The 27,880-nt window shown below is 39.2% G+C and overlaps 1 protein-coding gene across 1 annotated transcript in view; it reads left to right on the forward strand.

Moving 5' to 3' along the window:
- LOC110949838 (serine/threonine-protein kinase 32C) overlaps positions 1 to 27,320 on the forward strand; it is a 106,130-nt gene extending 78,810 nt beyond the window's left edge. Inside the window, exons 5-12 of the mRNA XM_022192100.2 lie at positions 5,159 to 5,196; positions 6,985 to 7,074; positions 7,667 to 7,770; positions 7,891 to 8,007; positions 12,814 to 12,939; positions 13,287 to 13,415; positions 20,358 to 20,425; positions 22,407 to 27,320. Of these exons, the coding sequence (XP_022047792.1) occupies positions 5,159 to 5,196; positions 6,985 to 7,074; positions 7,667 to 7,770; positions 7,891 to 8,007; positions 12,814 to 12,939; positions 13,287 to 13,415; positions 20,358 to 20,425; positions 22,407 to 22,602 (868 nt within the window). The 3' untranslated portion in view covers positions 22,603 to 27,320. The remainder of the gene's footprint in view (positions 1 to 5,158; positions 5,197 to 6,984; positions 7,075 to 7,666; positions 7,771 to 7,890; positions 8,008 to 12,813; positions 12,940 to 13,286; positions 13,416 to 20,357; positions 20,426 to 22,406) is intronic.
- The last annotated feature ends 560 nt before the right edge of the window (positions 27,321 to 27,880 follow it).

The raw sequence follows: 27,880 nt of genomic DNA on the forward strand, positions 1-27,880 counted from the left end.
CAGTGATCCAGCTTATCGTCTGGATCCACAGATTTGTTAGATATTTCTGTATCATTGCAACAGCATGGCGTCACTGTAACTATGAGAACAAGTGAACACTACGTCAGCTGCCTGCTGACGTTCACATGATTGTGATCCTACTACAAATCAGCTGCTGAGGACTTATCGCGACTTATCTGTTGAAAATTATACAAGGAACAATTGATTAAATTGTGGGGTTGTTTCCAAGTACCATCAATTCCCACCACCCACTACATATTTAGGTCAGGTGATTTGGTATCCATACATAATGTACACATGAATAACACACACCTGTGCTCACCACAAGGTCATTTTTTTATTAAAGATTAAATCCATTGGAAATGATACAAAGACTGAGCAGCCTTGGCAAAGTACTGCACTTTGTGATTGCTTTTCTTGTTTCTTCTGCTGAAATTGTGGCCCTGAATTGTTGAGATTTTTCCAACAAAAGGTACGATGCTGTGGACATTCAAATTTACAGGACAAAACAACTTTTCCACTTTATAATGTAACACAATCAGTGTAGAATCAAACATCCTTTGCTCTAGGATTTCATTTACAATGTTATTATAATAGTACCAGACATATTAATCTTCCAGATACATTTCTCAAAGTATTTTCATCCTCAGTTCTTACTTACAATACCATCCAAATATACCAAAGGCACCAGTGTCAGACCATTGCATCATTTTCTTTAATCATATATACACTAACTGTCAGTTCAGAGCCTGCGTGAAAACTGAAGATCAGCTCAAGGTTGCATCTGTCACTTTTAGTATTCGAAAGGTTTTGTTTCAGTGTGTTCTGCTTCTCCAGCTTGCAACAGTATTGTTGGTGATTTATAAGTGTTGTGGTTTAGGCTTAAACTGAAACACCAGGATGAATGTAAGTTAAAGGCTTTTCTTTACGTCACAACTTGAACAAGTGCATTTTTCCTCTGCTCTGGAGGGGATACAGCAATAATCTTTTTTTCTTGGTGTAAGCACTCTTAGTTTGACAGAACCACAAAGTCACAGTGTCTTTCTAACTAGCGTTATATGCAGTTCTTTAGGATATAAACATGACTCAAGTGCTTCAGTGTAGAGATTTTTTACACCCACCTTCATCATGTCCTATAGATTAATCCCACCTGGTTCCACTTTGACCTTACTCTTTAGGATCATGTCCTGTCAGCTGACGCTTCATTATTTTCCAGAGGAATGCTCGGTGCCTTAGAGCTCCCTAGAAGGGACAGTAGAAAGAATTACTTATATTCTGTTATGACTGCAAAGTATGCACTTTAAATTGCCCATATTTTGCATCAGTATTCATAGACTCACAGCCACAGTATGGTGATAAATGTGTAGTATCTTCTATGAAGAAGTCCACCTAACTGTGGAAAATCTCTTGTAAGAGCAATTAAGATGCAATAGAACATAATTTCTCTTTGAGCCTTTGTGTGGGCTCAGAGTGTTTACCTTATGTCAACATTTAGACATCCCTGTTTTAAGTTCCTTTACATATCTAAAGATAGCACACATGAGTTTTTCCATAATTGTTACCATCCATCATCCTCAACTAGGGTGGACTCGCTGTCCGCAGCTTTTTGTCCAGATATGCTGAGTGCAGCAGTAAGTGTGTGTGCAGCCCAGTAAGTGAAAGAGCTGGATCCCTGCAGACTGCAGATTTAGTGCCACAGATGGCTGAAAAACTGTTTGAACCTTGTTCAAAACCTTATTTGGGCTACATTTCTTCTTTCAAACAACAGTGTATGTGTGTGTATGTGTACTTGTGTAACTCATGTTGTGAGGGCATAAATTTAACACAATCACAATGTGGAGATAAAAAGCAAATCCCAATGATGTAAATTAGGACAATTTAGTGAAATCATATTAGGATTTCCCAAAAAGTAGTTACAGCTGGAGGAATGGTTCAAAGTAATGTCTGAGGTGGGTTAAGGAATACATTATATCAGTGAATGTCCTCACAAAGGTAGCCAAACAGATGTGTGTTTTTCCACATGTTCAAAATGAAACTGTCAGACATTAAAACTTCACCAACTAATCATTCTAGTTAATTATTCTCTTTCAATTAATTTTTCATCAACTATATTTGTCATTGAGTAATCAATTTGAGTAATTTAAAGAAAAAAACATGATAGGATGTCATCTTGGGTCAAACAACCAACTGATTCATGAAGAAAATTCAGATTCATTGACAATGGAAATTACAATGATATGAGTTTAGCTACACTTTGAGCATAATAATAGAAAATACCTCTTGAAGCTGCTTTACAGAGGAAAAATAAGCAGTGAAATGAAAAATGAACAGCACATAAAGACGTGAAAGAAGTGTTCAAGGATGAGTTTGACATTTTTTTTTAACACGCCTCTTTGATTCTTTACCAGAAATTAAAGATTGTTTTCAATACGGTGTTCACGCATTAAATCTGAAGCTGGAGCCAGAGTGTGGTTAATTGAGCTTAGCAGGAGGAAACCGTTACAATGGTTCTTTCCAAAGTCTAAGAATCCACCCACGAGCACCTCCAAAGTTAATTATTCATACATTAACATCCGCACAAAAACAATCGCAAAAACAGTATAAAAATGACAAGTTTGCATCTTTCTCAAGTCTGCTCTGGTTGCCTGGCTGCAAACACCACAGATTACAGAAGAGACTGTAACATGATTGACTGCAGCCTTACTGATATCTATCTGTGGCTATTTTTAGGTGCTCACTGATGGGTAGGTGCAGTATACCTGCTTATACACAACACTGCATCTCTGGTAGCAAACTCACACTGACTCCATCAAGATATACTGATAGTTAGTGTTAGTATTTAAAGTGTTATTACGTGAATCATAGACACGTGCAGGCATCATACTGTACAGGATATATTGCACATATAAATACATTTTCATTATTTTTGTTTACAATAAATGTGTTTCTGTGCACATTCTCTTGGGGTGCCTTATATATTATTTCAAACAATAATTGCATCTGATTTGTATTTTCAATAAGTCAGTCTTTTGTTTCATTACACAACAAGTATCCAGTGGAGTTTTCTTTCCTCTCTCGGTCTAGTGGGCTAATATGGTCATAATGCACATCTGAAAACTGTCTTTAGAACTAGATGACAGCTGCTTCCATGTTTTCTCACCCTCCCATTTTCGTCATGTGTTCTGCCTTTGACACAACTGTGTCTGCTCTCAGAGCCATAATCCAATCCCTCAGTATCCATGGCCTCCCCCAGCTCTACAATTTTGTTCCACCCTGTAAGTTTTTGACAGGAGAATACTATACAATTATTTTGTTGCGCCAACTGAAGGAAGAAGGGTCTCTGGTTTCCTAGCAACAGTCAGCTGCCACCATGCCCAAGGAGGTAAAATTAGTCCTATGAGAAGAAGGGACGTAGAATTGGAGAATCCCTACACTCTTCTCCTCTTTTGTCTGCTCACCAAGCAGCTTCATTTGTCCTCATGCACTCTGCATGTCAAAATCTCTGCTTGTCAGATCACACTCACACTGGAGGTTTGTTCCTGTACAAAATAGGAATCCACTTTACATGCAGTTTCTTGTGTTTCTGTGCTTGCTGAAAAATAAATTAAACGTGAAGTGAATTCTGTACTTCAAACAACGTGTCAGGGTGCTGTAGCCGTCACTCCCACTGCCAGGATCCCTCCTGTTAACATGTATGGATTCCCTGCAGAATTCTACTGCTGGATCAGTCCGCCCCACCGCCACCTCCACTTGCCTCCGAGAGTTTTGGCAGATGATGTTAGCATCAGCTTAGCGTTGCATAGCCACAGCGAACACATGCACCCTATGGGACATGCAGACGCTCTCTGCAGACTGTGCGTGTTCTCCACACCAGCGTGATGTGTGGCATAATTAAATAAGCTGTGTGCGCTCTGTTAATTGCCCGTGGAGTGTTTGAAGGGCTGGGAAATGTCGAGGTGTGTGTGTGTGTGTGTGTGTGTGTGTGTGTGTGTGTGTGTGTGTGTGTGTGTGTGTGTGTGTGTGTGTGTGTGTGTGTGTGTGTGTGTGTGTGTGTGTGTGTGTGTGTGTGTGTGTGTGTGTGTGTGTGTGTGTGTGTGTGTGTGTGTGTGTGTGTGTGTGTGTGTGTGTGTGTGTGTGCGCATCTTGATGCGTCCATTGCTTGGGTGCCCATTTTAATAAGCATGTGCAGACAAAACCTGCTGGAGCCTTTGGGACAGAGCTGCGAGAGCCTTTAGGGGATCCCTGATGGTTGTGATCTCGTGCACTCTGGTGACGTTTGAAATAACGCAGAGAATTAAAGAATTTTTTTCGCTCGAGTTCTGTCAGTGACGCACACACTCACACAGACACACACGCATGTTGCAGCAACATGTAATTCACACATGCATCAGCCTACAAACACCTCCTACAGACTTTCACATCTACACATACTGTGCACATCTAATCCCAGTCTTTTCCACTTGACCACTAATGATAACAACTTGAGGCTCCATCACAGCACACTATAGAACTATAGGAACAAATTAAGCAAATCACCAAATGTTTTGAGGCTGAGTCACTTTTACGAACATTAATAGCAACAATTCCGTAAGTGTGCTTTCATTCGCTGGTTTTGCACATTTATGTCAAAACTAAACATTTCTCGTTTAAAAACTGGCACTTCACAGAGGCAGAAGTGTAGATATATTGCTATTGTATCAATAAAAACACAGTTTAAATACCTAAATGTAATGGAAACAGACTTAGATGACAAATCATAATGCACACAAACCATGTGATTTAATTCACCAGTGACGCTTCAGCTAGCAGACATGAAAAATACCAGCTGACAACAACATGACATCTGTGTGGAGTGATGAAGAGGCTTTAACCGTCCTCAAATTACCATACGAACCATACAGAAAAATCAAAATTACATCATTTTTTTCCATGTGGTTTTCCATTATTTAACATCTTCTGCAGTGGTGTAATGCCATCCGATTCCTGTGTACTTTTGAAGATTTTCCAGAAATTTAGATTAAAACAAATGATGCATTTTACTAGTGTTTGTATTGTTTCCAGGTGTACGAAAGCATAAAATGAATTTGTCTGTATTCAGATTATAATGATATCATGACAAATCGTTTTTTGTTGTGTTCTTCTCCTTTGTCTCCTGTAGAGATGTAAAGCCAGACAATATCCTATTAGATGAGCAAGGTAAGGACATTATCCATTTGCTATCTATATGGGTGTGCAGCAGACATGGGTTTAATAAGATGGGCAAAAAATGCGCTTTGATACGGAGAAAAAATAACCTTGGAACTGGTTTCATGCATAATTGTCTGATACAACACAAGTAGTCTGCACAGTACTGGGACAAAGATTTAAAAAAAAAGGCTTTGACTATGGCTTAGATTTAATTTCATTTAGACATCTAAAGGTTTCTGTTCCACATAGCTGTTTAGCTCTTGACTATCGTTAGTTAGTTCAGACTTCTCCCAAACTACAGAACATAGCTGACCAAATAACCATATCAAACCCCTCAGGTCCTCTCACTCTAGCAGAAAACTTCCTCATGCCTCCTTAAAAAATGCAATAGCTACAACAACACTTTACTGAAAAAAAAATCTGCAAAGAATGAAACATGGTTTAGAGAAAACATTTGATCGTAGTCAATTTCTAAAAGTAGTATGTTAATATCCTGTCAGTCACACGTTGGCCTGTTTTAAAGCATATTCTGCTTTGTTGTCTATTTTATTCCCTAACCCTAGCATAATTTACCAAACGAATATCATGATCTATTCAAAGAGACTTCAAATTTCCAAATGAGTCCTTTAACAGTCAGGTCTATTTATCATAAATTTCTACAATCTGACTTCTTTTTGCCACCAAATTAGATTGCGGTTTCCTTTTTTCCATTCTTACATCTCTGCGCCCTGCATGGGCTGCACATTGGACAGAATATTTGTTCTGAAGAATCATCCATCTTCCATACACTCCCTACATTTAAACCAGTTCATCAGTTCAGATCCCATAACAAGCAAGGACTCCACCTGTAAATACTGAATGTAGAAAGTCTTCCTTCTAGCACACTGCACCAGACAAATAGAAGGAGTTACAGTTACTTCAAAGATTGTCTCATATTGGATGACTTTAAGCTCAGTTTTGAACATTTGTAGGATCACGTCTGATGCTGTGTGTATATGTGACTAGTAATGTTTTGTGTCATGTATGTGTTTATTACTGTCTGTATCTCTTCTACTATATTCCACTGTTCAAAAGTTTGGGGTCACACAGACAATTTCATGTTTTTCACAAAATTTCACACTTTTATCCATGTGCTAACATAACTGCACAAGGGTTTTCTAATCATAAATTAGCCTTTCAACACCATTAGCTAACACAATGTAGCATTAGAACACAGGAGTGACGGTTGCTGGAAATGTTCCTCTGCACCCCTATGTAGATATTCCATTAAAAATCAGCTGTTTCCAGCAAGAATAGTTATTTACCACATTGACAATGTCTAGACTGTATTTCTGATTCATTTAATGTTATCTTGATTGAAAAAAGACAGTTTTTCTTTCAAAAATAAGGGCATTTCTATGGGGCCCCTACGCTTTTGAGTGGTAGTGTATATGAATATGTCAGAATGTTTGTGTGTTTTGCAAAGTGATTCTTTTTACTTTGAGCTCTAATATCTACCTTTAAGTGTGTCATTTGGGAAGGTGACAATTACCTAATAGACCAGACTTTGTAGATACACAGTGTACAGTCAGCACTGAGTCCATCATGACAAGAGTGTCACACAAAAATGACCCTGCAGACTTCTAATGAGTCTCGGCGTTAGCAAGGTCAGACACTTGACTGACACACAGAATAATGAGTGCACACTGATTCAGTGGACTTGCTTTTTGCATCTTGAAATGTTTTCTTTTCATTTGACCATGGACACTTATTCACAGTCTTTGGATGGATTTTTGTAATGGATTTTGTGTTTCCTAGGTCACGCTCACCTGACTGACTTCAACATAGCAACAATAATAAAGGATGGGGAGAGAGCCACAGCCTTAGCTGGAACCAAGCCCTACATGGGTAACTTTGCTTTGCCGTAGCTTCTGCTGTAAATGACAAACTATGCTGCAAGAAAACAAGTTGTTTTATTCTGGGCATAGGAGAATTGAGTTGAGCTACACGGACACAACTTATCTGCATTAGTTTGGGCTGTAACCCTACATGCTCAAATGTACACTGAGAAGAGACAGTTTAGTTCATTTAACTGAATGAAAATGAACTGTTTCTGGCACTGTTAGGTTGATAACCACATTAATAAAATGTGACAAGGCACACAGAATTAATTTTAAGCATGTGACAAGCCTATAGTATATCAACTAGTCCAGAATAGATACTGATGCTAGAAGGTGCCAGACTCAGATTTCTGAATGCATTTTGTCTCTCGTCGTCACTAATTAAACACTTTCAGAAATACACAAATTCAGTGATAAAAATTACAGATCTTGTGTTAATTTGTGGAAATGTGAGGCAAATGTACTGTCTCTTGATGAAAAAAGAGCAATTTTTGCTGACATTTTGTGCCAGAACGCTTTTCTTCTTCCCAAATGCACAGGCAGTGGCTAGAAAAGCTTTTTCTGCTCCAGAAGTGAGTTTCTGTCTGCTGTGCTTTCAGCCCCAGAGATCTTCCAGTCTTTTGTAAGTGGAGGGACGGGCTACGCCTTTGAAGTAGACTGGTGGTCACTAGGGGTGACAATCTTCGAAGTGCTGCGTGGATGGGTAAAGCATGATTTTGGTTTCTGTATTATTAGGCTGCGAAACTAACTTGCCTCCATTTGTTCACACCTTTTTCTTTTCCTCAACTTGCTATTCTTCCTCCTGTTGTCACCCTGTCTCCAGAGGCCCTATGATATTCATGCCAGTAACTCAGTGGAGTCCTTGATTCAGCTCTTCAGTACCGTCAGTGTCCAGTACAGCCCAGCCTGGCCCAAGGATCTGGTTTCCCTTTTGAGGAAGGTAAGATCGACTTAATGCAGCGTTATTCAATTTAATCTCTTTCATTTAAACAGTGAAATTCTCGCCAGAATTTAGAGCCTGGAAATCATTTCCCACTGAGAGATAAAACTATTATTAGTCATTTTGATGTACTTTTACATTTTCTGAAATAGTCATTTGTATTAGCTGCCAATACAAATGACAACTACTGAGATTTATTGAACAGAATTGGAGCTGTCCCTACCTCTTATCCCTTAATTATTTTTGAAGGTTTCCACTTGAATAAATTTTCCCATATTTAGTCAGTGACAGCTTCATAACTGTGAGGCCAAAATGAATGTGAAAAACCTAAGCAAAAATGGACTTTTACTCTTACCGTCTATTTCAAAAAGTAAATTAGAGAGTAGAGAGAGTAAATCACAGTGATCCAGTGTCAGTGATATTAGTGAGCCTGTTACAAAGCTTACTGCAGTTCTGTCAAATCTGACGCAACAGAAAGGGAGCACAACAGCTACATCCATTTTCATCATAGTAGTATCAGGTGGCCTTTTCTTTATATTGACATGCCCAGCAACCTTCTACACCTTCTGCATTTTAATAACAGATACAGCCTGGTTCTAGTATTGGCATCTCTGGCATGAAAAGGGTTAACATTAGAAATTCAACGGTGGTGCAGAGGCCTTGACGTTATATAGACTCACTGGCCACTAATTAGGTACGTCTTGCCAGTGAAAGATTTCAGAACTGCCTTAATTCTTCATGGCATACTTTCAACAAGGTGTTGGAAACATTCCTCAGAGATTTTGGCCATGTGATTGTCTGATTAGCTATTTGTGTTAACAAGCAATTGAACAGGTGTACCTAATAAAGTGGCTGGTGAGTGTATGTCAAGTGTGGTTTTTGCACTTTGCACATTTTTTTCTCTGTATATTTTCCATCCGTCCACCCATTATCTATACCACTTAATCCTTTGTTAGAAAGATGGCTAGACTCCTTTCAACAAAATATGATGAAAAATCAATCATTTTAGAAGTGAAATGATAGGATATTTTATTGATTGTGGTCATCAAAATGATCTGCAACTAGTTTTGTTCATGGTTGTTTTAATAATTTGTCAAAAAGACTAAAAATTTCCTGTTCATGCGGACTTGTTGCTTCTCTTGGTTTTGCGGCAGCTGTAATCATTTTTGAAGTTCAAAATACAGTTTGCTAAAACCTGAATATTCTGGAGGATGTCATGGATGTGAAAATTGGAGCGTGGGAGTGTAAAATTCTTCAGTTCCACAGGTGATTTACTCCTCCCTCACACTCAGGTTGACATGATACACAGACTGACTAAACGATGTCAGTGCAGGTTGCGTTATCCTCGAGTTTTTAGGGGGCGCAGAGCTTCACTTTCACCTGTAGAAATGACTGACCCTGCTGTCAGTCAAGCATATCATCTGTCACTAATTCACCTTTATTTGGTGACTTGACTGTTGTCGAGTTTACTGGATTATGGAAACTCCACTCTGTTAAACTGTTAAGTGTTTCTGTAGTCGCAACAAATCCAGCAGAGCATATTGCAGGATATCCTCACTGAGTGAGCTTCAGGTTACATTTCAGATTAAGTGAAATCAAAGTAATTTGATGGTGACCCTGCTGCCTGGATGCAGATGGTGTTCCCTAGAAAGATGAGCAGGATGAAAGCAGGGCAGAGATATAGAGGTGGTACTAAGATTCATATTGAGGTAAAAAGTCACTGAAGCCACAGGAACAGAGGATACATGTTCCATAGGGGGGCTTGAGCTGGAGGGAGGAGGAGCTGAGACCCTCAGGGCAAAGGAGGGGAAAAAGCGACAGATGGGAATCTAAAGGATGGAAGCACAGAAACAGAGCAAGTGCATGAGAGGAGATATAGTGTGTGTGTGTGTCTTTGCTGTTAGTCATGATAACAAGTCATTTAACCCAATATTGTCGCTCAAAATGTGTTTTCTGACATGTGAAAATGTGCCAGCTGGATGAAGTAATTCCCTTTGTGTTGAAAGGAAATAGATCTCAACACTTCTCTTCAATCCGGCTCATTTTATCTGCACTAATAACCTACCTTATCCTGCTCTGTGTCAACATGTTGTCATCTGAACAAGAGGAAACAAGTTATCTCGGACCCTATGGCGGTTCTTAACTCACATTAAGACAAGATTTTTCTGAGAGTATGAAACACTGCAACTTGTTCAGGAGGATTTTTTATTATTATTTTTGCAGAATGCAAGTGTGAGCATGAGTGTGTGCATGTGCTCTGAATGAGTGAGTGTTCTGGACCGAGCGATGGTCTCTTCCGCTCTGCTGCTGATCAATTACCATGTCTGGACTCCACCGAGACAGACCTAACCAGCCCTGCAGGAGAAAATGGAATCAGCCTGTGACCAAAAGAAAGAACATAAAGCACAGGAGGAGAGCTAACATGACAAGAAACTCCACTCCTATCATCATTTCCAGCCTTTATCCCTAGGTGAAAAATGAAACAGATGGTGTTCAATTAAAAACACAACTGTATCAGCTTCAGTTTTTATTTTCCTCCTGGAATAAATGACTCCAGTCATGTGTGTCATTCATCTGTCTTGATGGGTGAAACAATTTTGATTCAAACCTGATGAGTGGCAGATTTGATTAACAGTGCCCCCTGTTGGTTACCATATTAGTAAAGGCTTCATATTAATTCTTCTTTCTGAAGTTTAGTTCCAACACCAGTTTGTCTGCATTGCACTTTAAAGTCTTCACCATTTTTAAATGAATATTTATGTCGTATTACAAAATTCTGAACATTATGATGCTCTTTTGAAGCTCTTTTTATTTCATGACAGTAGTGCTGTCACCGTTTCCTCACTGTTCAGCCAGTAACATGTACACTGCTTGTTACCACATTTAGTCAATTTGATAGAACTGAACCTTTGTTAATCACCTTCTTCAGGGAAAATCAACATCATTTTTACCTCGATTACATGTCCATATTGTGCTTTTTGCTAGAAGATACAAGTGAAATCAGCTGCCACGATTGAGCATTTCTGCAATGACAGTCCAAAAACATGGATGCAGACTTTGAGGACTTCACACATAACAAAACAAAGGAACCAATCCTGTCAGCTTGCAGGATGGAGCTCTCTGTACCAGTATTCTTGTTCAGAATCAGTTTCTGGCTCTAACACACGTCTCTGAATTACTCCAATATTACAACTTGTCATTGTGCAGAATGGAAAGGTTTAATATTGTTTAAGAAGAGTTGAAGGTAAGCTGGTATGCTTGAGTTGGAGAGATTTATTTACTGGTTTGTATCAGGCACTTCTTACGCTTTTGAGTCTTGATCACCCAGTCCTATTATTTCCAGTAGCTACCAGCTGACAGTTGTCTCTAAATGTCAACTAACCGAGCACACAATAATCTTAAAATAAGAGATTGCTGCCACAGCTCTTCACTGTCATTGCACTGCTGCACATCTGCAGTCCACACGTGTTCGCTGTAGCCACAGCATTACATCCGAACCATATTGAGGCAGAAACTGATTCTTTCATAGAAAAAACTTGATAAATAACTTTGATAGATAACTAAATATGTAACTTTGGCATGCACAAATTTGTTTTTAGTTTCATCAATGTTAATTAATTTTGTTCCAACTTTGCTTTTGCTATTATGACAAGTGACAATATCTGCCAACTAAACGCAGATATTGTACGAAATAGACAAATGAATAACTGTTACATTTATTTCGCTGAACAAGTCTGCATATGAACATGAGTCGGGAGCTTAAGTTATTACTTTGCATCAAAGTGAAGGTAGTGTTTAGGGCAGCAGCAACATTTGCTGTGTAATTCAGGGGTGTCTTGACAGACTTCTGAATCTAGACATGTTCCTCAGAGAAAAACAAATAGCATTATGTAGCAACCACTAGGAGCTAGCTAACACTGCTAACATTAGCCCTTCACTCTAATACTAGGTAACGATTAGGGTCCAATTTTGCACCCCAAGCTAGCTGGTTAGCTGGCTAGCCAAGTGTTCAAACTTTTCCACTTTAATAAATTAAAGTGAATATTGCGTATAGTTTTGCTTAGCTACATGAAATTTAGTTATTGTGTTTAATTGGCAGCAGCTTTAAGTCAGCGGAGTGAGAATTACTTTGACATTGTTGGTGCTGATGCTAACAGAAGATAACTTGCTTTCTAGAAAGTCAGTGTGGAGGATTTAGCAGTGAGGTTAGTTTACAAGCGTGTGGAAGAAGCTACGGTGAGCCCCACTTAATAATAAAAACACGAAAGGCTTTTTTTAGAGCCAGTGTTTGGTTTGTCCACACTCAGCATCTGCAGAAACATGGCGGTGCTCCAAAACAACTGTGTCAATAATGTTGGTCGATGTCCATATGTGTTTGTGACTGGAAGTATAACAGGTCTTAAATCCGACACATTGGCCCTTTAAAAGGGGCAGGTAACCGCAGCATTGCCATCATAAAATCAATTTGTACAGAGCATATGATTGGAAATAGTAAATATTAAATATGATGTTTTATGGCAACATAACCTCAAAAAGGCCCAGATGAATTTCAAATTTAAGAGCATATTTCTTCACTTCAGACACAAGCATTAGCTACTCATCTTTATTTCTGGCAACACTTTCGAACTGCATGGTAACAAAGAAAGGAGCAGTCACATAGTTTTATTTTTCACTCACAATTTGTCGAGTTTATTTCACCTTCCAGAGAAATAACTGGCTGTAAGTGGGGAGAGAAGTTGTGAAGGTGATATTGCTCCTCGGAAGGTGATGTGGGTGACATTTGTGTGTGTGTTGCTCCCTTCACAGCTACTCACAGTGAATCCAGAGCATCGTTTTTCCAGCCTGTCTGACATGCAGACATCTCCCTACCTCACTGACGTCAACTGGGATGCTGTGTACGAGAAGAAGATGGAGGCTGGATTTGTTCCTAACGTTAGTATAAAGATATCTGATGCGTGCGCACACAAACACACATCCAGGCAGTATACACACATCTAATAAACATTATAAAGCATGCACAGGCACTCTTTTATGTTTGCTGATCATAATTAGATGGTGTGGCAGCTTAATAATGCAGAGGAAACTGAATGCAGCTTCTTCATGGTATATTAGTGAAGTGTGTGCTCACATGCACTTATTGTGCGCTCTTGCGTGCATGCGAGTGCATCAGTGTGTGCCATTTACAGTGGGCTGCTCAATGCGCACAATACCTTTGTATGCCCAATTTATGATGCTGTGTGTGTGTTTGTAATTATCTCATGTACATCTCTCTCCTACAGAAAGGTCGCCTCCACTGCGACCCCACCTTTGAGCTGGAGGAGATGATCCTGGAGTCACGTCCCCTTCACAAGAAGAAAAAGAGGCTGGCTAAGAACCGGTCTCGAGACAACAGCAAGGATTCACAGTCTGTGAGTGACATCATCTTCCGCACAGACTGATAAATCAGTCAAAGAGCTGCTTTGTCTATTTGTATGTGACATACAGGTAAACTTTTGATATATAATAAAAACACATAATTATTTGAATAATAATTTTATGTATGTACACTACAAGTCAAAAGTTTGGACACACCATCTCGCTTTTTATTTATTTGCATTATTTTCTACATAGTAGATGAATCCTGAAGATTAACACTTTTTGTTTACAACATAATTCCATATGTATTCTTTTATAGTTTTGATGTCTGATTGAGAAAGTCCAAGGAGCTTTGCAAGACCTGAAAAAGCAAATCATTGACTTGACCAAGTCAGGAGAGTCACTTGTAACTATTTCTATGCAGCTAAAGATCCCAAAATCAAGTATAAAGTGCATGTAACAGTTGTGTTAATGCCTCAGTCAGGAAGAAAAGGAAAATCTGCTGTCATCTGCTGCTGAAGCAGTTGGTTAGGATGGTCAAGAGTCAACCATGAATCACCAAAAAGTAGGTCTGCAATGAAGTAGAAGCTGTTGATCCACACATTAACACTAAAGCATGTTTTACACTCTTAGCTCAGAGGCTGCTATGAAAGAAGGAAGCCCTTCCTCTAGAGGTGGCACTTAAAAGCTTGACGGATTTTCTGCTGATCACTTTCTTCTAGAGGAAAGTTCTGCGGTCAAATGAGACAAATTTGAGCTGTTTGGCCACAAAGACCAGAAATATGTTGGTTAGAAGGGGAGGCCCTCAAGAACACCAGACCTACCGTCTAACTTGGTGGTGATAGTGTTATGCTCTGAGGTGGTTTTGCTGTCGGTGGACTTGTGGAGATTACTTCTACATTCTTCAGGAATACCTGAAGGTGTCAACCAGAAGGTTGTGTCTTGGACAAATTTGGGTGTTCCAACTAAACAATGACCCCAAACACTTATCAGAAGTGGTAAAGAAATGGCTAAATCAGGCTAGAATCAAGGTTGTAAGCCGGTCTCCTTTAAAGTTGGACTTGAGCTGTGTCCAGAACCTATGGACTGTGATGAAGAAACGGGTCTGAATCAGAAAGCCAATGAATTGTGTTAAACTGCAACAATTCTGTCAATGGAGTCATCAAAGATACAATCAGAAACTTGCCACAAGCTTGTGGAACGGCTACCTAAGTGGCTATTTGAGGTGAAAATGGCTAAGGAATATTCAACCAAATATTTGCACTTCTGTGCATATACTTTTGACCCAGCAGATTTTGTCACATTTACAGAAGACGTATGATCAATATATAAAAGTTAAATGCTTTTTTGTGACAAAGATCTACGTGTTTCAATGATTCTATCATAAAAAAAAAATCTAAAGTTAAACGAGGAAACTGAAGACGTACGTAATACACTTGATCTTACAACTGTATGCAAACTTTTTTCACAACTGGAACTTTTTGTCTATCCATTTTAGTAGCATGCATTAAACTTTAAGCATTTCTGAATTTTCATGTAATGACATCTGGAGAGTAATCAAGCATTAGTAGACTGAATTTGTCCAGCTGTAGTTAGAGAAATATCAAGTGCAACTACACAGACCAGCACAACTCAGCTGACTTGCATGGTTCTGATTGCTGTTTTACACAGTTTTAAATGATGGTTAGACTAACCATGCACTCAGGCCGAGTTCCCACTCACTGCACAATTGACAGCGACAACACATTTATTACTCAAATTTCAACTGCGGGTACATAATGTTAAATTGAGATTGAAATGCATGCTTTCACAGCCCTGTAGGCAGGCCAGGTACTTGTGGCCTCTTGTCGAGTCTTTCCTGAATGTGATTTCTCATTTAGTTTTCTCCAAAGCATTTTATGGAAAGCTGTTTCTGAGACAGATACAAATATCAAGTATTTCACAACAAAAGTATGTGTAGAGAAAAAAAAAAAAAGGGATCCAAAAAGTCAGTTCAGAATTTCTCTCCTGTTAATAACTTTCAGCCTCTGAGACACACTGCTGTTCTTAAGTTTGTGCTCACCCAGACAACTTCATGTTTTCCATGAAAACTCAAACTTTTATTCATGTGCTAACATAACTGCACAAGGGTTTTCTAATCATAAATTAGCCTTTCAACACCATTAGCTAACACAATGTAGCATTAGAACACAGGAGTGATGGTTGCTGGAAAAGTTCCTCTGTACCTCTATGTAGATATTCCATTAAAAATCAATCGTTTCCAGCAAGAATAGTCATTTACCACATTGACAATGTCTAGACTGTATTTCTGATTCATTTAATGTTATCTTAATTGAAAAAAGACAGTTTTTCTTTCAAAAATAAGGACATTTCTATGGGGCCCCTACACTTTTGAGTGGTAGTGTATATGAATATGTCAGAACGTTTGTGTGTTTTGCAAAGGGATTCTTTTTACTTTGAGCTCTAATATCTACCTTTAAGTGTGTAATTTGGGAAGGTGACAATTACCTAATAGACCAGACTTTTTAGATACACAGTGTACAGTCAGCACTGAGTCCATCATGACAAGAGTGTCACACAAAAATGACCCTGAAAAATGGCTTTCTTTCAAAAATAAGGACATTTCTAAGTGACCCCAAACTTTTGAACGATAATCTCTGTATTTTGAATGGTAGTGTATGCAGCGCCCTCCATAATTATTGGCACCCCTGGTAAAGAAGGTTTAATTCATTTTTTTTCCTAAATAATATAGGACCACAATTTTTTTTAAAAAAAGAGAAAAATCCAACCTTTAATTCAAGTGCATTGAGTGGAGAAAAAATCACACATTTAGAAATAATTCTTTTACATCAAATCATGTGTTCCACAGTTATTAGCATGACCGATGTTAATACTTTGTACAACCCCCTTTTGCCAACAAAAAAAGCACCTAAGCTTCTCCTATAATAAATTTTTCAACACTTTTCAGTGTGAAAGTATGCTTCTGCAATAAAAATTTAATTTATTTTAAGGCTTTCAGCACATCTTAACCAGGGGTGCCAATAATTATGGAGGGTGCTGTATGTTGTGGGACCAGCATAGAAGTGATAGGGGGGTGTTTTTCTGAAAAATGTAAACTTTTACTTAAGATCCTTTCAGTGTATTTTGTTAATAATACACAAAATTATTGCGTTAGTGTTCTTATTTCAGTCACGAATCTGAATAATTCTTCCACTGCGGGATAGTTATTGGTACCGTACATCGTGCACATCAGTGCATCTTTAGATCATGTCAGGGATAAGACAAGACAGCGATAAAGTGCTGCACTTATTTCCACTGTTGTGTGTAATTAACCTTTACCAAGACAGAGATTACATGTTTGGCAAAAAACAGTAGGACACGCAGTCAGGAAAAACAGCCTGGAACAAACATGGAAGAGGACAATAAGATGCAAAACAAAACAACAACAAATCACAGTATAATTTTATTTTAAAAGACAGGGTCCCATTAATCACATTAGCTAATTAATCTTTCATATTTAGATACAAGAGATATAGCGCTAGAATGCTTTATAACCTAAGCATTAAAAGCATTATGTTCTGTTAAGGAGGAGGATTTGGGAAGACGGTGGAATTCAAGATGTCACTGCATCTGTTTAAAAGCCCTGCTTCCTTTGATGACAGAAAAGCCTCATTTTGTTTTTTCACTTTTAAAAAGGTTATTTATCATGATGCAATTACATGATTTGCTGTTTCCCTGCTAATTTGATGTTTTTAGCCTTGTGTGCATCATATTAATGTTATTTTCAGTGTGCAGGTGCTAAAATCATTTTGAAGAGGACAGCGGCACAAGCATATTTTTATTACCTGCTGCAGGAGTTTAACTCATAAATAGTGTAGACACGCAGAGCCGGGGCTGGTCTGAGTCAACAATGCAGCTCAGGTCTTCCTTGGTCTCCGGTCTGTCAGTTTCTGTCAAACCTGCATATTTTTAGATTGAATAGGAGCCACATCCCAGCAATTTTTTTTTTCCTCAGCTGATGTGAATTACATCTGTTCTTCCACTCAGCAGTTATAATGAATAACTCAGTGCTACAGGAGTGAGCATGACGAGAGATTTGCTGTACAAGCATCTTGTAAATAACCTGCTTATTTGTATTATGATCTTTTGTGTTCATACATGTCTCTAAATAGCCAATAATCTCCTCTTTACTGTCATACTGTGTGTTTTACTTCTGTTTTAAGATAAACTCCTTCCTGAACAGGAGGAAATAAGCCTATTACAGTAGGATTCCACCTAAATACCAAAATAGAAGGATTTTGAAATGTAAGTGAACAGTTTGACATTCAGGAGAATGTTTGCTGCCCAGAATTGGACACGAAGATTGATGCACTTTTCATGTTTATACATAGCTGGGACCAGCAGTCTGTTGGCTTAACTAGCAAAAAGATGTTTGCTAAAACCATTCAGAAACTGAAGATTATAAACTAGATGGTTCACCCTCTCACAGAGTATTATGCACCAGGCTGTGGGCCCATCCAACACCCACACTGCAGCGTTGAGTACATAAGTTGAGTTCAATGTTTATTATGACCACATTCAGGCATCTTGGTTACAGTATAACAGGCTGCCAGATATAAATGTAAGAAACCACAAAATCAGCACAAAACAATACAGTTTCAGATAAAAGAATACATATATGGAGGAAATACATTAAGGCAGTATCCACATCTCAGATGCTTAAATGTGACAATTTAATTTGATCATGTGATTGTATTGGGAGCATATGAGTTTCTGTAGTGATTAAACCTAGGTTCAGCTGGTATATAGCCTGAGCCTGAAGGCACAGCAGTAAACAGTGGATACAGAAGGTGATCGCTGTCTGAGAGCACAGTTTGAATTCAGATCAGACAGGCTTCTTTGTTGGTTTCCTACAGTCTTCTGACTGTTTCTGGCAGTGCTGTTAAGTGTGTGTTTGATATTTTAACATTGCCAAATCACCAGATTATATAGAAAGACATCATCTACTCTGTAGGATTTAAAGAACAGTTGCATTGGGGTTCAATTTACAAGACTTGATCTAAGCCTTCTGAGATAGTACAGGGGCTTCTGTGTGTGATGCTTGATATTTGAAAACTCGTCACACACTCCATCTTCTGGACTTAGATGTGAATGAAGAGAATGAACCTCAATTTTAAATCACAATCAAAGTGAACATTCATGGGTCTCCAGGTAGTTGAGTATGTTCCAAACCAGAAAAAAATGCAGACACACAGTACACTTGCATACTTCTTCTAATGTCACAAAAGCACCATATTTAAAGCCAGACTACAGCTCCTCGTGGCCGTAGTGGACCTTTACGTTTAATCTAGGGACAACATTGAACAGTATACACTACCGATCAAAAGTTTGGGCTCACCCAGACAATTTCATGTTTTCTATGAAAACTCATACTTTTATTCATATAACATAATTGCACAAGGGTTTTCTAATCATCAAGTAGCCCTTCAACACCATTAGCTAACACAATGTAGCATTAGAACACAGGAGTGATGGTTGCTGGAAATGTTCCTCTGTACCCCTATGGAGATATTCCATTAAAAAATAGCTGTTTCCAGCTAGAATAGTCATTTACCACATTAACAATGTCTAGACTGTGTTTCTGATTCAGTTATTGTTGTCTTCCTTGAGGAAAAACTGCTTTTCTTTCAAAAATAAGGACATTTCTAAGTGACAGCAAACTTTTAAGCGGTAGTGTACATGAACAAATTAACTTTAGAAAATGCTGGATTCAGAATGAATATTATTCATGTCTAAACATCAAGATAAATTCCTTCTTCTGGGAGCAATAAATTCCTGGCATCTCTGCTGGCAGCAGCTTAGTGAAAAATGGTCAGTTGCCTAAAAAGGTATTGAAAAACATGGAGTAATTAGAGAGCTTTATATGTTTGGTAGGTGTTCTTTCTTTCCTTTGAAATGAGGCAGACTGTTTCCCCTGACACATTCCAGTTACTTATTTAGTACAAAACATTTGGTGGTTTTTGCCTCTCATATGTGAAGATTATTATTTTTTTCCCCTATTAAAGGTCATTACAAATAATGGAAACCACAAGCTGTGATGGGCTATTTATCTGAAGGATTAATTAATTAATCATGTAACTAATAAAAATCAGCAGATTAAGCAACAGTGAGAGTAGTCGGCCCTGATAGTTATATGTAGGCATAATAAGACTATTAATGTTGGATATTATTCCAATTAAAACGCCTCCACTAAAATAAAAGGATTTCATAATACCAGATAATATGTCACCTTCACTTTGTGGTGACATGAACAATGTAATTTACACATGATGAAGCCAGACTTCCTGATGTGTGTGTGTCTGTGTCTGTACATACAGATGAGCCTCCTTGTCTCTTCTGCCTAAGTGGTATTCTTGATTCTGACATTATTCTGCAGAAACAGGAGATAGATTTTCCGTATTTATGAGAATCAGCCGCTTCTCGTCAGACAGTCCTGATGACATCAGTGTTATTAACGTCAGCGTGTGTGTGTCATGTGTTACCGCGGTTTATCAGTGTCTGCAAAGACTGTGCACCTCTAACAGTAGAAGCTCTGTAAGACTTTGTGTTTGTGCGCCACATACGTGTGTGTGTGTGTGTGTGCGCCTGCTTGTGTGTGCGTGTGTGCTCATACTGCGTTATTACCGAGATTATTAAATTATGAAGCCCTCAGTGCTGTTGTCATGGCCCCAAGTGCTTTCGGAAATATGAGCTTCTATTTTTGTCTCGGGCCAAACATCCAATTTGAGGAGGGCTCACAAACAATTCATGACTTGTTTAAAACGAGCTACGGAGGGGGAAAGGAGGAAATGAGGAAAAAGACATTTCCACCTCAGAGGTCATAAAGTTGACTGATTGAAGTTGACGCAAAGTTTTTCTCTGTGGTTCTTAATGACGATAATGAGGTTGACGTGTCAGATGATGAGGAGGATGTTTTGTCTGTTGACTTCCTGCAGGAGAACGACTACCTACAGGAGTGCCTTGAAGTGGTGCAGCAAGAGTTCATGATCTTCAACCGTGAGAAGTAAGAGAACGCAAGAGCAGCAGACCATTCCTAACACGGCCTGAAAGCAGAGTTTTCTGTTTTGTAATTCAACAGTAATGCCGCAGCACAGCCAGAAGAGTGTCGTCCTTTTAGCACGAAAGCAAAGGACAAAATATGGCTATACTTTCCTTTTTTTACCCTTTATAAACAAGTTCAATTCAAAGTTAAATATTCTTTTACATCTCTTTCTCTTTGTGAGTCAACATAGTGACACTTTTGTTTTTCAGTGGATATAAAACCAAAAAGTGAGCAAAATCTGGCTGATAATCCCTCATTACACAGGGACACTTCAGTCCCATTTTCTAACCTTAATGTATACCGTTTGTACAGTAGTCTAGCTTTAATAGAAAATACAAAAATGTAATTCTTTTGTCTTCTGAAGTGCTCTGGAGCTGGTTAACCTCACCCACAATTAAGATTCTCTCCTGTCATTTTTCCAGCCGTTCTTCCATGCATTACACTATAGAGGAACAGCTGACATTAAAAACAACACAACAAAATATATATGTATTTTTTCACTGTGCCTACTGACTGTTTTGAATTCACCTTTTGGCCCCTTTTAATGTGAACACGCCACACACTGCACAATAATCAAACCTACAAACCTGCTTTATCCTCTGTAGGGTCGTGGGGTGACTGGAGCCAATCCCAGCTGACTCAGTTTGATAGGTCACCAGTCTATCACAGTCAAACCAATAATTGATTAATTGGAAAAGTAATCAACAGATTTATCAATGGTGACTATTTGACAGTGAAAGTACCTGTTAGTTAAAGCCCTGCTAATTTATTCGAATGGCTCTTTTCCGTTGTTTTCTCCAATGAAAAAGTTGCTCTTGCCTGAGGGTTTGTTTCCAATCTGTCTAATCATCTGACTCCTCCAGTTTCTTTGTTGCAATGATATCAGTGTTCATTCAAATACGCTGGAAAACACAGTGTTATTGTAACTGCAGCTGATGATGTTCAGATCTCCGACAAACAAAACACAATTTGCAATAAACTGTAGTTGCTTCAAAAACAAAATGCACTCCAAAGGTTCACCGCTGTCATGAAAAGTTTGAAGAAAAACCCCCGCTGTCACCTGCACTTAAGCTGTAGCTGCTTGGATGAATGTGGAGCTGACAGTGGAAACAGCCTGAAGCATCACTGCTGTGTAAAACTGCTGACGGAACACGGTCAGATAAGGAAAGTTAAGAAGTTGTATCAACTGCAGTAAGTGAGGAAGAGGCTCAAAAAATTCACATTTATGCCCACTGTGCCGCAAAAGCACAGAGTGTGCAGCGTAACTGACTGATATAGGAAGGCATTCAGCTCACAGGAGAGCACTGCACATTCCTCCAAACCTGCATGACAATCAGGCCTCTGTAATGAAATGACTTGGTTATGTAAATGAGCGATGACAGAAGGTTCTTTAAAAGTCCATTGTGCTGTGGCTAAATATTATGCGTCTAATCTTTTGCGTGTCAGTAGCATAGACACAACACATCATAAATAACAGCTATAAAAGCGTCCTGTCTAATGTAAAGGGAGCGATATTGGTTCAGTGCTGCTCTAAATTACTACTTCATTTATTATTGACCATGCCCTGCCACTGCAGCGTTCCTGAAATCTTTCTCTGTGGCAAATGTCTTATTATATCCTATTGCTCTAATTGATGACAATTTACTTCTATTTATAATAGAGGACATAATGTCTAGGATTATGCACAGCAGTGACAAGTGCTATATAAAACACTCCTTCAGCTACTAGCTGTTTCTATTCCACAAGTGTGTTTTATTTGACTGCTTTTCTGAGGACCAGATGTGCTCATAAACATGGAAAGGTAATGAAATAGTTCGAAACAGGGAATATTTTGGATGCCATCACTTCTACAAGGGTTTGAAGGTTAAAATAGAATTTAGATGACTATGCTTTGCCCCCATTGTCCCCCTATCGTGAAAATCTGTTTCTCCATGCGTCTCAGGTTGAAAAGGCGTCAGGAGGAGGGTCAGTCGGAGGCCGGGGGTGATGATGCCAGTGGTGACGGGGATGGAGAGGCAGAAACTGGAGCCACCGACGACGACGCGCCCGAACCAGAGCCAGAACCCGACCCTGAGCCCGAGTCCTCCTCCAAACTGAGCATGTGCGGCTCGGTGTGCTCTTCTCCCGGCAGCTGTTAGCGCCGCATCGCCTCACAGTGACGATGGCAGGTCTCTCTGGCCGCTGCAGTGTTTGTGCCATGCCAAAAGATGTGTTTCACCCCTCTCCTCTGTTGTAGCCCGGAGCGGAGGAAATGCACAGCGGGGCGACTTGACGCACAGCAGGACCCAAAATGGCTCCCACCACGTCCCCTCTCTGTTTTTGTTTTGTTTTAGTTGCATCCTTCTGGTAAGGCATGAATGAAGCAGATTCCCAGAGAGTCTCTGCCTACTGTACCCATCCGCCCTAGAGTAAGCTCTAACTTCTATGCAATGTTACAGTATAGCATGACAAATAAGGTATCACTTACTAGGAGGTGTTGTTCTTACGCAGAAAGCTCCACGAGCATGATGACATCCTGAGCAATAGCAGTTCATGGTTTTGGGGGGTTGGTGGTTTCGGTGGAGGTGGCCTCCCCTTTTCTCTCCTCCCTGTTCCAAATCTGATGGGGACGACTGAATTATTCAGCACACGCAGGCACTCAGTTTATTTTATTGCCTGTGTCTTCAGTTCACTCTCCCCCCAGCCTCTTTCATGTGACGTGTGCCCTAATTTGGAACGATTGTTTCTGTTCTTCTCCTGGAGCGCCTTCCTCCTGTTGCAACACCTTTGTGAGATACATTTACAGTGTTGATGGCTGTTTTCAGTCGGCCAGGACGGTGTGGCTGGTTTCATGTTGTAAACCTGTTTAAAGTTGTTGCCTGTCGATGATAGTCAGTATTTGTTTCATCACATTGTAGCCATGAATGCATTATAGGTCAGAATGTCAGTCTGATTTTCCTCTTTAAGTGTCAGCCTGCTATTCTTTTTCCAAGCATTTTTGGAATGATAAGGTACTGTAATTTATGGGAAATCAGTACAGCAATCAGAGGGAAAGGTTACGCTTGTCACTGTGTCCGTAATGGTTACAAAGTTGTTGTATTTTAGCCGTTCACCATGCTCTGACTCAGAGAGCATTCGGAAGTTCAGCTCTGGGGAATAAATGCCAATCACCAACACTCTCATCCTTTAAGAATCTATGATAAAGCCCTTTTTGCTTCAGTAGACTTCATCATCTTGTTAAGTGCTTGGTTAAAGTAAAGATCACCTCCCTGTAGAGCTTGGTTTGGGGCTGTGCTTAAATGTGTAGCTGTGCCCTGTTGGTACTTCAAACTGTATAGATGAGCTAGTCTATGACTGTCATAGTGATAGCCGTACATTTTAGGTGGCACGTTCATCTCAGAGTCAACACCTGGGAATATGTAGCAAAAGACCACCTTAAAACCCTAAGGCCTAACAACATGAAACCATGTAAATAGCATACAGTGTAGGTAATTAAACTCACCACAGTTTTATGTGGGACTGCGAACTCGACGTGTAAACTTAAGGAAAAGCCGCGTGAAGCTGCACACTGCTTCATTCTGCTCTTCTTTCCAAGTGTGCAGGCACAACTTGTAGGCAGAATATGCCAAAGCTTTTCTACCATTTGCATAACCATTTCTAAGGAACTTTGAGTATGTGAATGTATGTCTCTTTCCCCCTGTATAACATAAAGTCAGTTCCTCTTGCAAGTGAAGATGCTATAATTTATACAAACATAATGTGATTATGTATAAACTATTTCAGATAAGGGTTGGGGGGGACTTCAATAAATAGTAAAACGCTTTGGGAAATACGCCTGTTTGCTGTCTTAAGAATTGGAAAAAGAAGATTAATCCCACTCATGTCTGTCTGTTAAGTATGAAGCTGGAGCTGAAGCAGTTAGCTTAGCTTAGCACAGCGACCAGCAGCAGGGGCAACCTAGCTCTAAGCTATGTGCCTTGTTCCCCCATAGCTCTGTGTACATAATGTATTCGATTCATTAACCCTGCATTAACATCCAAACCAAAAGTTCACATCTTTCAACACACTTGAGGCAAAATCCAAATTGGAAAAAAAAAAAAAAAACCCACAAAGGCACACACAGTGAATTTGGGGATTTCCCCTTGAAGTCATGAACAGATGAAGAAAACAATTAACTGTAAAACGACAAATAGTTTTAAATTGGTAAGATCGAGGTGCACAGTTAGCTTCAGAGTCGACCACAGGAGACTTTGGAGGGACTGCCGGTTGCTAATTTATGCTGTTCTGGTTGTCTGGGCTGCGTGTAATGTGAACTTTTCTGACATTTTAAGAACTACAATTAAGGATGCCTTCAGTGACCTGTGCATTCATTTATAATGAGTTTATAGCCGTCATGGTTTCTGTAGTTGTGTTTTTATTCTTAAATACAAAGGTTACTGCGAAACAGACTGGCCAAAGATAAAAGTAGGAAAAAAGTAGGACTTAGATATGTGTTTTCCAAGTAATATCATTTCACAGTGTAGTGTTTTGTTTCTTTCTTTTTTTTAAGGAAACTCATGAAATACCATGAACAAATACGCAGCAAATAAGGGTCTTTGTTCTAGCTTTGTACAAGTCAAATAGCAGCTGTCAGTTCTCCTGTGCTTCTCATTCATTATTATTGATTGCAGCTAGCTACAAAAAAGCTTAAAAAAATCAGTCGCATTCTTTAGCGTGTAATGACGCGGAGTTGTTTTACTCCAGGTTTGGAGGCTTGTTCGACATTGCATCGCATTAAGTTTCAGCACACTGCCTTCAACAACAGACTTTGGAAGACAACATCCATGTTTGATTGTTTTTGCCAGAACTTTTAGTGGCAAATTGAATATATCAGAGTATTTAGAGTAGTTTGACTTTGCCAGTCCAAAATGCGATGTTAACGTGAACAATATGGCCTTTACATGGCTTTAATGGAGCTGAATTGCAAAAGTAACGATTTAGTAAAGCAATGTACTCACTCGAACTAAGCTAATTGCCTCCCAGCTCTACCTGGAGGCCAGTGTTATGCTGTCCACATTACGTATGGATAGCGTCTAACCAAGTCCACAGGAAATAAGACTGTTCAGCAGCAGTATTCATTTGTTAAATACTGACATTTCAACCTACTGCACAAGCATGGAACAGAGTCCTCCAAGCAGACTAGAAAGTAATAACAACATGTCTGTGGTATCCGTAGCCGTCTGTGTGCACGTCCACAAGGGAGCACGATTAAGGCTTTAGGCTCGTGTTGTTCTTTCTGCATCTGCAAGGATCTAAGGACTCTAGCGAGTGTCTGCATGATGAAATCTCATCATCAGAGACTGTACAGATGTACATGTACCTTCCAGTTCTTGTGACAGTCGATGCTGCCACTACTCTACCAACTGTGTATGTGCTGAAATACATAGATGCTGATCTAAAGCATATACATGAAACATCATTTCAAGAGGACTAGAAAAGTAGCATAATAACAACAACTACATATCTGTGGTGTCTCCAGCTGTCCCTGTTAGCATACACAGGAGAATGTAACCAGAAACTGAACACACAGATATCAGAGTGGCGTCAATCTTCTCACCTCATTCCCAGGTAGAGAGTCAATAAGTTTATTTCCCAAAGAGTTGAACTATTTCTTTAAACACTATTCGTTATGATTAGACTAAGAAGCTTTGTTAAAGAGATATAAAGTGGCATCTCCAAGTCTGCCAAAATATATGATGAATTTAATAGTCTTGAGCCCTGTGCTTTATTTGCATGTACCTTTACAGTATAAGCCTGTTTTTGCCAAAGCCCGGAGCTTGAGCCTTACTGGCTGATTTGTGCATGCACAAGCTTTTGGTAAATAGCATACCTCGATGCTCACCTGATTATTGACACAGTCCAAAATCAGAGTATACCTGGCCTGCGTGACTGTTTCTGGACAGTGAGTTTTGTGAACTTTAAACTGTACAAATCCTATAATCCCAGTGTTACATGGATGGCATGATATTTTTTAGATGATATGCAGTACCTTTTGGCATCCTGTAGGTTGTCTTAATGCTTTGTTCAAGTATACAGGCTCGTACCCTTGTGGATGAGTGGAATGAGGTCAGCAGCTGTAGTTGATGCTCTGTTGTGGATTAAGTGTTGCATTATTGTCTGTGCAGCAGTGGAAGAATATTTGGAACTGGGGCAGGTTTTCACTTCAGCCCAACGCAGAATTTGCTGCATTATTTAAAAAAAACAAACCCTGAATGTTTCCGTTTGTTAAAAAGAAAGCTTGGTTAATTCTTAGGGTCATTTAATCAGTCGACACGGAATCAGCATAGGCCTGAAGTGTACGTGTAATTATATGTTAATCATTTGTAAATGGATAATGATTGATTTTCCTGGTTAATTTAAGTGTAGCTTTTCTCTAAGTTACAATACTAATCTACACTTTTGGCATTTGTTCCTTGATATTGGTGATCAGTCCTTATTGGACCATGCTTGCAAACCCTCCTGACATGTTTCTTTATGTGTTAATGTTCTGGATGCCGTTAGGTGTGGCATTGTGCTAGTGTTTGACCAGCAGCAGCATGTCTCCTACTCAGCCGTTTTCTGATTGATGCTCTCGAGACGCATCATTCTGTAGGTGTCTTACTCTGTGGATACAGTTTGAAACTCAGTGCCCTGTTGAGAAAACAAATCGAGAAGACAATGTGATGTATGCCACTCATTTCCTCCTTGTGATCCTATTTTGCATAATGTTCTTGTGCTGCAGGATTTTTACAGGGAATCAGTGATCGGCCTTGTTACTGTACCAACTGAAACTGCTCCGTGTGTTCAAAAACATGCTGCTTTAACTGCTTTGATAAAGAAATAAATCTCCTTCCAGTAATCTGGTGTCTGTGTGTCTTTGTCATTTTCACTCAAACACACCGTTCTTAACCCTTAGATGCATAAGTGAGTCAAAAATGGTTTTCTTGCAATATCTTTGTAATGAAAAGTTTAGATTCATGTTCTAGCTATTTCTCAAAAGCATCTTTCTGATACCGTTCCACTGAAATGTTGAAGTTACCTTTTACACTTTTAAAGAAATTGTAGTATTTTTTATTATTACCTCAGGCTATCTATCACTGATCATATCATGCAAGAAGTGATGCGGTGCACACAGAGGGAGGGATGGAAAGCAGAGGAAAATAGTGGAAACATCTCAACATAATGGATGTTGATTTGCTTCTATCGCCATTCCTTGTAATATTCCACTTTTTCAATCATCAAAATGTTTATAATCTGTTATGAAATGAAAAATAGACATATTTCAAACATGAAATCCTTCTTATGCCATCGAGAAATATAACGCAAACAATAATACAAACGACTGTTCTTAACCAAAATGACAAAAATGGCGTCAAAACACACTGATTTTGAGAGTGTAAGGTCCAATCAGTCGTGCAT

This window comes from Acanthochromis polyacanthus, chromosome 15, assembly GCF_021347895.1.
Source record: "Acanthochromis polyacanthus isolate Apoly-LR-REF ecotype Palm Island chromosome 15, KAUST_Apoly_ChrSc, whole genome shotgun sequence".
NCBI classification, from domain to species: domain Eukaryota; kingdom Metazoa; phylum Chordata; class Actinopteri; family Pomacentridae; genus Acanthochromis; species Acanthochromis polyacanthus.